Below are 12,411 nucleotides of genomic sequence, written 5' to 3'. Positions count from 1 at the left end.
CCACGGGCGGTATCATGATCCCATTCATTTCTCAGTGCCAATGCTTTTTTCCTTCTACAACGCCTACATTAACTATAAAAATCTCCATGTTAGTGCATGTGCTGCAGACAGCAGAGCACAGAACCACAGAGCAATAATCAATGTCAACAGCACATGCACTACCTCACAGATTTTTTTAGTTAATATATGCGCTACTGATAGAATAAAAGAAACACACAAATGCCTTTTGGGACATATTTGCAAGCCCCTAGCACCACTGGAGCGTCACTATTTTTAATGCTCCAGTAGCGCTGTGTGCTGGCCCATATTTACAATGCCACGCAAAGCCACTTTGCATGGCATTACACAGCCTTGTAAATATTGCCCTCTTTCATGCAGTACTCTGCGTCAAAGGGAGTGTCATGGGTGTTACTGTGGGTGTTCCCACGCAACTACCCATGGCTTTTTGACATCGCCCCAGATTTACATGGATTCTTAAATCTGAGGCTGCGCTAAACCTAACGCCTTTCTAGGGGAGACGTAGGATTGGCCAACGAGGAGAAATACTTTTATTTGTCCTAATTTTTTGCTCTTTCTATGTGCGCTGCATTCTGCAGCACACGTAGAAGGCGCAAAATACCATCAATTATTGTTTTTGTGCAAGACGGTATCCCTTCCTACACAAACACAATCATCGCTGCAACGCAGGCACCCTTGCACCGTGGTGCAAGGGTGCCTGCGTAAGCGCACAGCTGCTGCTTGTGGGCCAACGCAGGGTAGAGCACCGGGGTGTCCCGTATTCCTGTAAATACGGCACATTCCTGCATTTTTGCATTTTGGCGTAGCTCAGCGCAGCAAAATTGATTGCAGTGCCGCGCTGCGCCATTTCATTGTAAATATGCTCCACTGTGTCTGTGCAGGACAAAGAATAAGATCATGATACATCCCTTGATTTAGATCTGTGTGATAATGTACCCCGGACACATTCAATCTGGAAAAAAGCACTGCCCCGCTCCTCTCAGTATGTCGAGGTGTGTGTAGTGTCCTCCGACGTCGGGTAGCGGTATAGTCTACCCGCGTCGGAGGTGAGGAACGAGCGCTGACGCATGACGTCATGCGCTAAGTATAAATAAAGGGGCGTTGCCCGCGATCGGCAGTCGGGACCACGCTGGAAACCACATCGTGTGTCTGGGAGTATTACTGCACGATGCAGCGCGATAACCATGAGGCCTATGGCATTTAGGCCATTACACTGGCGACGAGGGGCAGAAACGACCCCATGCTATGGTGCTGACAGCCATTTCCTCGTGCACCACTGCTGTGCCCTCGACCCTGGCCCTTTGCTGTCTCGCCTGGGTGCAGCTCGCCTGCGATGAGCCCTAGGCAGGTTGGGAGACCCCACGCTGGGCCCATCTCCTCGGGGGCGTGCCTGCTGATGGGTGTGCGCCTCGCACGTGGCCGGCGGAGCCTACGGAGAGTCGCGCCCGGCACCCTGGTGAGCGGAAGACCCTGCTACGAAGCCTGACACGGCCGGGACACTGAAGAGGCCCTAAGGGTGTCCATCCTGACCTCAGCCAGGCGGCTGTCGCTGTCCCAGGAAGGTAGGGAGCGCACGTGCTGCGGAGTGTCTCTGCGACTGCGCCAAGATGGCGTCGATTCCCGCCATTGAGCCATTTGTGGTCGACGGCACTTCCTCCTCTCTTGCCCCACGATGGAGAGACTGGACCGATCGTCTCCAGATCTACTTCGAAGGGGCTGGCATAGCCCGAGAGCGGCGCAGGGCCCTACTTCTTCACCTGGGAGGCAAGGACATCCATCGCATTTACAAGACATTGGTGGAGGCAACACCTAAGACCTACCACACGCTTCTCAATGCCCTGAATGCGCACTTCGAGCCGATGGCGAACAGGGACTACGAACGGTTCATATTTCGCCAGGCCAAGCAGGAAGCGGAAGAATCGCTGGACGCATTCCATGGGCGCCTGAAGGAACTGGCCAGCACATGTGGTTTTCGCGATGAACAGGAGGAGATCCGAGGTCAGATCATTCAAGGATGCTACTCGTCCAAACTCAGAGTCAACATCCTTCAGGAGGACGGCAAGCCTCTGGCGGACATCCTCACTCTGGGCCGGTCGAAAGAATTATCGCAAGCCAGGGCGTCGCACATGGAGGCGGCGCTCCACCGCCCTGTCAAGACGGAGCAAGTCAACGCGGTGGACACGACCAACGTGGTGAGGCCCAAATCGCGCCAAAACACAGGGAAAAAGCCGCAAGACAGGAAAAAGGGATGCGGATACTGCGGAGGCGCGCCCCATCGCCTGCAAGACTGCCCAGCAAGAGGGAAAAGATGCAGTGCATGCGGGTGGTTGAACCACTTCGCGGCAGTCTGCCGGTCCACAAAGTCACGGAAAGAGGCGGCCCAGACAGTGGCGGAAGAGCAAGACGGAGAGGACATGGATGACGACGCAGGGGACTACCCGGTCCACTACGTGTTCGCGGTAGACCAACCACGACGGAAGAGACGGCGACTCCCAAGGTGCAAAGTCAAGATCCACAACCAGGACGTGAGAGCCACCATAGATACGGGGGCGTCGATCGAGCTCATGGCAGCCAATGTGTATGAACAACTAAATCCCAGCCCCCCACTGAGCAAAGCAAGAATCAGAGTGTTTGCGTATGGGCAGAAAACACCAATCCCGCTCTTGGGGTGTTTCAAGACGGAGATATGCCACAACGATGTCAAGATACCCACCACAGTATACGTGACCCCTGAAGGAAACGGAATGCTGATCAGTGGGCAGTCAGCGGAAGAGCTGAGGCTGATATCGTTCGCCCTGGCGGTGCAGGAGGAAGAGTTAGAGGCTATCCTAGAGGAGTTCGAAGACGTCTTCAAGGGCATCGGATTCCTCAAAGGTAAAGAAGTATCCCTCCACATCGACCAGTCGGTCCAACCGGTGGCGCTGAGACACAGGCGCATTGCGTTCCATTTGCGCAAGAAGGTGGAGGACGAGCTAGAGGCACTGGAGAGACAGGGGATTATTGAGAAGGTCAGCGGACCCACCCCGTGGGTGTCCCCGATCGTAGTGGCGAGAAAACCGAAGCAGCCGGGGCAGGTCCGCATCTGCGTGGACATGCGCCTCCCCAACGCCGCAGTGAAGAGGGAGCGTCACCTAACTCCCACCATTGACGACATCCTGGGAGAACTGAACGGCGCCAGATGGTTTTCAAAGATGGACCTTAGGTCCGGATATCACCAACTGCCGCTGCACCCAGACTCTCGCTACGTCACTACTTTCTCGACACACGTCGGCCTCAGGCGGTACCGACGCCTCAACTTCGGAATCTCAAGTGCAGCGGAGGTGTTCCAAAACGCTATCCGAGAAGTCCTCAGCGGGCTGCCAGGGGTCCTGAACGTAAGCGATGATCTCCTGGTGTACGCCTCATCGATAGAAGACCACCACCGGAGGCTGCGAGGGGTCCTCCAGAGGATAAAAGAATCCGGACTGACCCTGCACAGGGAGAAGTGCCAATTCCTAAAGAAGAAGATCAGTTTCTTTGGGTACACATTCTCCGACCAAGGAGTCGCCCCGGACCCGGACAAGGTCAAAGATGTGCAGGACGCTCCCTCCAACATCTCGGAAATAAGGAGCTTCCTGGGGATGGTGAACTTCTGCGGCCGGTTTGTCCCGGACTTGTCAAACCTCACGAAGCCCCTCAGGGAACTGACAAAGTCCACCACCCCGTGGCAATGGGGACCAGAGCAGGAGCAAGCCTTTAAGGACACCAAGGCGGCGTTGTCGGCTGATACCACCCTATCATATTTTAATCCGGCACGGCCCACCAATGTGGCAGTGGACGCCAGCCCGTATGGGCTAGGAGCAGTCCTCGCACAGCTGCAAGAGAATGGTGAGTGGGCCCCGATAGCCTATGCGAGCCGCTCTTTGATGGACACAGAACAGAGGTACTCGCAGATCGAGCGAGAAGCGATCGCCATCCATTGGGCCTGCCGACACCTTCACGTCTACGTGTACGGCAATCCATTCACCGTGTCCACGGACCACAAACCCCTCATCCCCCTGTTTCAGGGATCGGCATCAAAACCCCCGCCGCGGATCGAAAAGTGGATCCTTCAGCTACAGGAGTACGACTACACAGTAGAGTACAAGCCGGGCTCCTCGAATCCCGCGGACTACCTCTCAAGACATCCCAGAGTAGCCACCAAAGCGGAAGAGGAGGATGCTGAAGACACAGAAAAATATGTCCGGATGGTATCAGAGAGATCCCGGCCATTGCCCATGAGCCTCGACACGATCGTAGCAGCCACCCAGGAGGACGAATGTCTGCAACTAGTCCTGACGGCCGTCCAGTCACATGACTGGCGCCCCATCCAGTCCTCCATGGCCAGACGAACGCTGCAAGCCAAGGCCATCCTGGAGTCGCTCACGCGGGTCAAGGATGAACTCTCGGTTGACACCAGCGGGTGTCTTCTTCGGGGCCCGCGACTGGTGATCCCATCCAGTCTGACCCAGCAAGCAGTAGACCTGGCACACCGGGGCCATCAAGGCATGGTGAAAACAAAGAGTCGGCTGAGAGCCAAGGTATGGTTCCCGGGGATGGACCCTATGGTGGAGCGAACGGTCCGAACATGCTCCTGGTGCCAGGCATCAGGTCAGCCGGAGCATCCCCACCCCGTCATCACCGAGGAAAACCCGCAACGACCGTGGGAGAAGGTGAGCGCAGATTTTGGGCACCTCCCAGATGGACGCTATGCCCTGGTGATCATCGACGACTACACAAAGTACCCGGAGGTCGAGGTGGTGGGAAGCCAGACCGCCGCGGAGGTCATCACAAAGTTCGAGAAGACTATCGCCACGCACGGAATATTTGAAGTGGTCAAGACGGACAACGGCCCACCCTTCCAAGGGCAAGAATTTGCGGACTATCTAAAGGAGTGGGGAATCCACCACCGGAAAGTGACCCCGCGCTGGCCTCAAGTCAATGGGGAAGCGGAGAGATTCATGCGGACCCTCAACAAAGTGGTACGCATTGCGCACGCCGAAGGGTCGCCGCTCGAGAGGGCCATCTACAGCTTCTTGAGAGAATATCGGCTGACGCCTCATCTCACGACAGAGACAGCCCCGGGACCGGTGAGCATGGGCCGAATAGTGCGAGACACCATCCCGCATCACCCAAGCTGGATTCCGCCTCAGATCGACGCGGGGAGGGTTCTAGCCAATAGGACCCACACCAATGAACAGGCCAGTGCCGACCGGGGAGCCCGGATGTCAACCATTCAAGTTGGAGACAGCGTCTATCTCAAGGACAGGTATCCTGGGAGCAAATTCCGGCTCCCCTTTGAACACAAACCTTGGACAGTAGTCCGCCGAACTGGAACTCTAGTCACCGCGAGGCGAGGGACCGAGGAGGTAACCAGGAACATATCATTCTTCAAAAGGGTGCACCCCGGGACCTCAGACCAGCATCCGTCGGAACGCCAGGGTGACTGGCCGAGTCAGCTGCCAGCGGATGGAGAGTCAGGAGGGAGTCAGGGGCCCACCCCCTCCGATCACGAGGATCACCCAGACCAGAGTGCGACGTCGCCGCCAGGAACACCAGGCGGGAGGTCGCCCAGCCCTCAGGAGCGGTCCCCAGGGGGCGCAGCCTCGCAAGGAGTGGTCCCGACAACACCATCAGTGCGGGGACAGCAGTCCGGATACAGCCTGAGAAGAAATCCGGCGCCATCCTCCCAGCTGGCTGACTTCCTGGTGTGACGGACCTGGGACTGGAATTCTAGTGACTGGTAACAGACCTACTAGGTCAAAATGTTTATTGTTTGTTTTGATAAAGGTTAGAAGGAATGTAGTGTCCTCCGACGTCGGGTAGCGGTATAGTCTACCCGCGTCGGAGGTGAGGAACGAGCGCTGACGCATGACGTCATGCGCTAAGTATAAATAAAGGGGCGTGGCCCGCGATCGGCAGTCGGGACCACGCTGGAAACCACATCGTGTGTCTGGGAGTATTACTGCGCGATGCAGCGCGATAACCACGAGGCCTATGGCATTTAGGCCATTACAGTGTGGTCATTTCCTGAAAGCAGCGAGGAGGAAATACAAATTACACCACAATTATCTATGACAAGGGATGATTTTTATACAAGTGAATGACAAAACTACTCACCGTAGCCATTCCACAGAAATAAACAGTGCCACAGACTTAAAGCTTCAGCTGCACAGCAGCCTTTTGTGTCAAAAACCACACCCGAAGCAACTAAAGCAGCAGCAACCCTGAGGCTCTCAGAAACCTTCTGAAGAAGCCCTCGCACATGGCCACCATCTTGAACAAGTCATACAGTTTTTTGATTGAGATACAACACGGCACTGTTAATCGCAGAAAGTATGAGAGCTTGAAAGATGGTGGGCCCATTAGATCTGGTATTCACACCGTGGATCAGTGGAGTGTTTCTTTAACAAGCCACAGGGGCCCAGGCGGGAAGGACAGCAGACCTATTCTTACATGACATGCAGCAGTGTCAAGTGCAAGGAAGGGCGTGTTAACTGACACCTGCGCCGACAATCTGTTCTTAATTGTTTACAATGGCACACGAGTAGCGTCCTGCTGACCCGCTCTTTCTGAGCTGCATCATTCTGCAAGTCATGGAGTAGCAGGCCACATTGCACCATTTCTGGCATCTTGACCCTGTTCCTGCTCACTGTTAGTTAGGGAAAGGGATCAGGAGCGGAACCCACTGATGGGACCTGCACATCAGTGCATGTCCTAGAAAACTGTTGTGCTCACACATCACTCGCTCCACGTTTTATTGAAGCCTACAACATCTTTAGGCAAAGCAAGCGGGATTAATGGGAAAATGCTACCTCTCTCAATGGCAGGGTGTAGGGGACAATTTCCCCCTTCAATCTTGGGCTGGGTGAGTGGGTTCACAAACGAACAGATTACTAGCTCCCTCGGCAGAGCAGGAAGTCATAGCCTAGATTCTCTTCTCTCCAGCACTGTGGAAATGCTGATGAGGGAGTAAATCAATGCCCCTTGACCTTCGGCATGACAGGGGCTGGCTGTGATTACCCGCTTGGTACTTAGTCTCTCCCCGGCCCTTTTATCGATAGTGTAGCTTTAAGTCTTCCACTGTGATTTTTTCAGGTTTTTTTTCTATGTTAGTGTTTTTCTCCCAGTATTTGGGAACATATGGAGGAAAACATTTGTGAGTGCCCATTGTGCCTGTGTAAAGTGCAGTGCATGGCCAGTGTTGTCCTTTTCTCGGCACATGCCTAAGCAGTTGTTCACAAACTTTTTGAAAAGTATACTTTGACCAGTACCCTAAACATTCACATTTTGCTTTACATATCCAAAATAGCTGAACAGATTTTTAGCAAAGCAAGAAAGGCACACGTATGACTGAAGGGCTGCCCTGCCATAAACATTTGGTTTTCATCCATTCAGCAGTTTATATATTTATTTATTTATTTATCTTGTGATTTTATATGGCTCGGACATGGCCCTTAGGCATCAGAGTGCTCTACGATAAAGCAGAACATATCAATCCTGAAAAGAAAATATGTATGTAACATTATAGGTGGAGAAGAACACCAGGTTACCCTCCCTGGGAGGTTGAGCACTTTGCACCTATTCATTGTAAAACAAAGCAGTGACAAGCAGATGGACAACAATCGTTCATGCTGGTTGAGGTTACTCTGAACTTGGCGGGAGCATGAGGAGGTAGGAGTGGGTTAGGCCAGGTGTCATTCAAAGAGAAGAGCTTTGAGGTATTTTTTGAAGGTGACGTGATCAGGCAGAGGTTCGGTGGGAGAGCATTCATTAATATTGTGGCACTTCCAGAGAAGAATTCTCTTATGTATCTTTTGTGCTTGAAGGTGGCAGTTCCAAGGATGGGCAATTTAACATTTCGTGAGTCTCAGCCCGTGCCCGAGATTTTCAGTTTCTTGAAGAGGTGGAAGGGTAAAGAGGAGTGCAGAGTTTTATGAGTGATGCATGCAGTTTTAAATTGAGCTCTAACTTCTATGGGAAGGGAGTGTAGAATGGAGGAGATGTGGTTAAATTTCTTGTGTCCTGCCACGAAGTGGGCTGCCTTATGTGAGACTGCTCTGAGAGGACGTAGCTGAACTCTAGGAATGCCAGAAAGGAGTGCAATACCGTAGTCGAGTCTGGAGAACACAAGTGCCTAGACAACGGATTTAAGGTTGTGTGCTGGGGTTTCCTCAAAGAAGACTTATCTGGAAACGAGCCCTCTAAGCCACGGAGGAGATATGATTCTGGAAGTTCAGACATGTGTTCCAGAGATTAGGCATTCTGAATAATGTAAGAGTGGCCATCCATGTCCAGGAGGAGATCCATCCAATCCTGGATCCACAAGTTAGCTTCCTCTGGGGAGATGAGAAGAAATTATTTTTTTGCTAGGTTTAGTTTGAGGTGGTTGTTAGCCATCCTGAATTCTGTACAGGGAGTTGGATAAGTGGTGCAGTCTTCCAGGCGTGAGTCCTTTAGTTAGATTTGGGAGTCATCAGCTTATAGATGAAAGAGGACTCCTGAGGATTTGAGGTAGAAGTTAAAAAACTCCGGGAGTGAATTTAACCTTTGTTGAAGGCTAACTGGATTTGAGACATCATTCCCTATTTTTACACTTTGGGAGTGGTTAGTTGGGTCAGAGTTAAACGATTTAAGGATATCATCATCAATATCCATTCAACGCTTTAGGGTGCCTAACAGTGCCTGTGGTTGACTGTGTCAAACTCCGCTGAGAGGTCGAGGAGCACAAGTATGCAGGAATTGCCCCTGTCTAGAATGCGGAAGCCGTCATCCACAGTCTGCAGATTTGCAGCCTCAGTGCTGTGGCCCTGACAGAAGCCGGATTGAAAGGAGTTGAGGAGGTTGTTATCCTGGATATGGGATAACAGTTGGGAGGCTATGCAACTTTCAATCAGTTTGAGTAGGAGAGGCAAGGTAGATACTGGGTGAAAGTTGTTGGAAGTCGTCAGGGTCCAGAGACTGTTGTTTAGCAGTGGAATAATTGTACTCCTTTTTAGACAGTTTTATAACAAGCTCTGATTCAATGATGAGTAAACCAGGCTTGTCCAGATGGGGAGAAATGGTTTGGCTAGGGATTTACTGATGGAATTGGAATGGCATCTCAAAGATGGTTCAAGGATTTGCCTTTGATAGAGTTCATAGTAAATCTGCCTCAGAGATTGGGGGAGAAAGAGGACCATGTCTGTAGTGCCTTACAAGGCAGTACAGCTTTGATTATGTTGTCGACTTTGGAAGGAAGAGAGATGTTAATGTGTCTGATTTTTTTTATCAAAGAACTCTGCAAAGTTAATACCAAGGATCTTTGATGCCTGAAATGGGTAGTTGGAGGGATGGTTTTTGGCTTGATTATCATCCCAAATAGTTGTTTAGTTGTATTCTTGGCCGTATCGAGGAGGGATCTTACATGTGATACCCTGGCTATGGAGATGTTGCCTTTACACTCTTGTCTCACAGTTCAAAGCTTTGTTGGATTTAATGGTGAGGGTGCTTGCCACCAGTCTTTCTTCAATCTTCTGATGTTTTTCCTTTCTTTGTAGAGAGCTTTGGAGTACCAAGGGCAAGAGGGTTTGGGTCTACTGTATTGCTCTCCAATTGCCTGATTGGGAAGTACATGAAAGAGCTGAACATCTCTATGGCTTTGTTGATATCAATTTGAGGCACTATCCAGGTGAGGTTTGATAGGGCTAGCTTGGCCAAGGGGTTTATTGTTTGAGAGAGACACTATGAAGAGAAGCTGGAGATTATCCAACCAATCAATCGAGAAGGGGTCACTGGTAGAAAGGAGAGGTGATCTGGAGATCATCAGGCACCTTTGTATTGTATGAGTTTCTGGTAGTGTTGGTGGAGATCATTCTTTTCTAGAAAAGTTGCAAAGTGATCCAGTGGTTTATTTCCTTCGGAACCCCAATGGTGGTTAAAGTCACTAAGAAAGATAATGCTGTCAGAGCTGATTAATTGTGCTGTGAAGAATTCCATGAATTCTTCGATGAAAGTGTTGGTTTGGTAGATCACATTCAACCTGAGGTTAGAGGAAGCTTGTGAGATGAATTCCAGTGATAAACACCGAAGGATTGAAATCGGGTGTTAGGGAATAGTCTGCAGCTCAGAAAGTTTCTCTATATGACTGCCAACCCTCCACTTTATTTGGCTTCCTGGTTGCTCCTCAGAGTGAAGTGGGGGGGCCAGTAGTGCGGAAGAATGCTGCTTGTTGTAGTGTACGTCCAGGTTTCAGTGAGGATCGGGATGTCAATGTTGTGTTTGGTGTTCCTGTCTGAAATCTCAAGGCAGTGTTTGACTGGAGAGCAGCAGTTGTGCATCGTGCAAGTAAGGGGGGAACTGCTTGGTTTGTTTTCAGTTTGCCCAAGAAGAATGGTGGTGATATGGATCAGGTTAGAGGATAAGGTGCAATTTTGCCTGGGGATGGGGAATACGTCTCACATACAGTTTGAGATAATGAGTGGCCATTTAGTGTTTGGCTGGGGGACTGAGTGTTGGAGGCACTTGTAGTCAGAGTTATGTACACACAAATCTTTCCTCTGGGAAATTCTATTTTAAAGGTGAGTGAAAAAAGAATTTGGGACCCTGCTTGCAAGTTTTCAACAATTTTACTAATCTGCATTCTTGTCCCAGGTTTGGTGCAGGTTGATCAAAGGGGTCAAACCTAATAAGGAAGCAACATTTGCATTTCTATGGATTGATGGGTCAACTTTAACTACAGGGACATTATATTTATTACATGATTTTATTTTTTATTATAAAGTGTTCATTTTGTGACATTTGTGAAACACAGAATAAAAAAGACACATTTTGTAATATAGGTGCATTCATAATGATTTAATCCGCAACGGTTCATGTGAGTCTGTTGATAAAAAGGATGTATTCTATCACTTTGAAACTGAGATACTTGTATAATAATGACAATGTGACATGCTACCACTTTGTAACCGCTCCAGCTGCTCCTACAAACAGGTTCCTTATTTCAAGCCATGGGATTTTTTTTATGAATTTGGGCAATACTGCTTTTCTCAATTTAGTAAGTGAAATGACCAATTTTCCAGAATTTATTAAAGTCATCTGTTGTAATTTTTTAGGATCATCAGCAGAGTGCAAGGAATCAACAGGAAAGTTCAAGAAATGACATTTCTCTCTGGCCAGGGGACAACATGGACAATACATTACAAGCTAAGCCTTCCCCTCATCAGGCAGCTGTTCAACCTGCCTATGGGCTCAAGAAAAGGTACTCATCTTAACAGCAATGCAGTACAATGACCCCTCGTACTGCAAAATTAAGAGAATTCGATACTTCTAAAGGTTATGCTCTCTTTGTGTTGACCCCACTTATAGCAACATCAAGCGTGTGAGAGCCTACGCAACATATATGCTTAATCTATAAGGTCCCTTTCTGATATGGTCAACCAGAGCATGAAAGCTTTACATACTTTTGCATTCTCAGTCTTTATTAACCCCTTCTATGATGGCAACATGGCTATTAGAGCGTTCTTATCTTTTTGTTGTTCACTCTTGGTATGATGTGGCTGTGGTGAGTGATCTGAACACCCATTCAATCAGAGTTGTAATGGAATTTAACAGATGGCTCCGGCAGCTAAAGGTTCGAGGGCCTGGCTCATAGAGGAAATGTATTTATTCAAACTAATGTAAATAATCTACTACTGCAGACCTGTGCCCCTTTTAAGTAACAAGAAACATCGATCCTGGCTTTCTGGGAGGTCCATGTCCAAATCATTAAATTAATTGTGTAAGATGTGTTTTCGGGTGTTTTTGTTTCTTAGGCTAATTGCAGTGCTCTTGTATGTATGATGTTTGTTTAGCACTGTAAAAATACTAAATACATAAATTTATCATTGAAATATTATGAATCTAGAATGTATCGCACTGTGATTGGGCTCCAGTGAGACAGCTGCATTTAATACTGTGAATCATCTGGTATTCATGCAGCGGCTGAAGGCAATAGGAACTAAAGAGGCGGTCCTAACCCTTCTCACCTAGTTCCTTACTGCGAGGGAACAGAGAGTGTTTTGGGACAATTTTAAATCTGAGATGTTCTCCCTCCCCTGTGGAGTTCCCCAAAGCTCAGCATTGTCGTCAAGCTTCTTCAGTATCTATGTTATGCCTCTGGCCAAGCTGACAATGGCTCACGGTTTCTCGTTGGTATCATATGCCGACGACACTCACAGCTGTCTTAAGCACATCATGGAGTGGATGCTTCAGAACTATCCTAAATTAAACACAGACAAAACGGAGGTCATGGAGTTTGGGAATGGACCACCACTCTGGAATCAATTTCGGTGGCTGGTGGAAGCAGGTCACTGCCCGAATTCAGCGGCAAAAGTGGGGAACTTAGGATTCCTGTTT

General features: G+C 49.6%; 1 protein-coding gene across 1 annotated transcript in view; it reads left to right on the top strand.

Moving 5' to 3' along the window:
• Nucleotides 1-12,411, top strand: part of LOC146817750 (uncharacterized) — a 746,064-nt gene that overhangs the window by 287,203 nt on the left and 446,450 nt on the right. The window contains exon 25 of the mRNA XM_085609232.1: nucleotides 11,130-11,275. Coding sequence (XP_085465358.1) covers nucleotides 11,130-11,275 — 146 coding nt within the window. The remainder of the gene's footprint in view (nucleotides 1-11,129; nucleotides 11,276-12,411) is intronic.

Source organism: Triturus cristatus, chromosome 6, assembly GCF_964204655.1.
Source record: "Triturus cristatus chromosome 6, aTriCri1.1, whole genome shotgun sequence".
NCBI classification, from domain to species: Eukaryota; Metazoa; Chordata; class Amphibia; order Caudata; family Salamandridae; genus Triturus; species Triturus cristatus.
The sequence above is the reverse complement of the archived record's forward strand: the minus strand, read 5'-3'. Positions and strand labels throughout refer to the sequence as shown.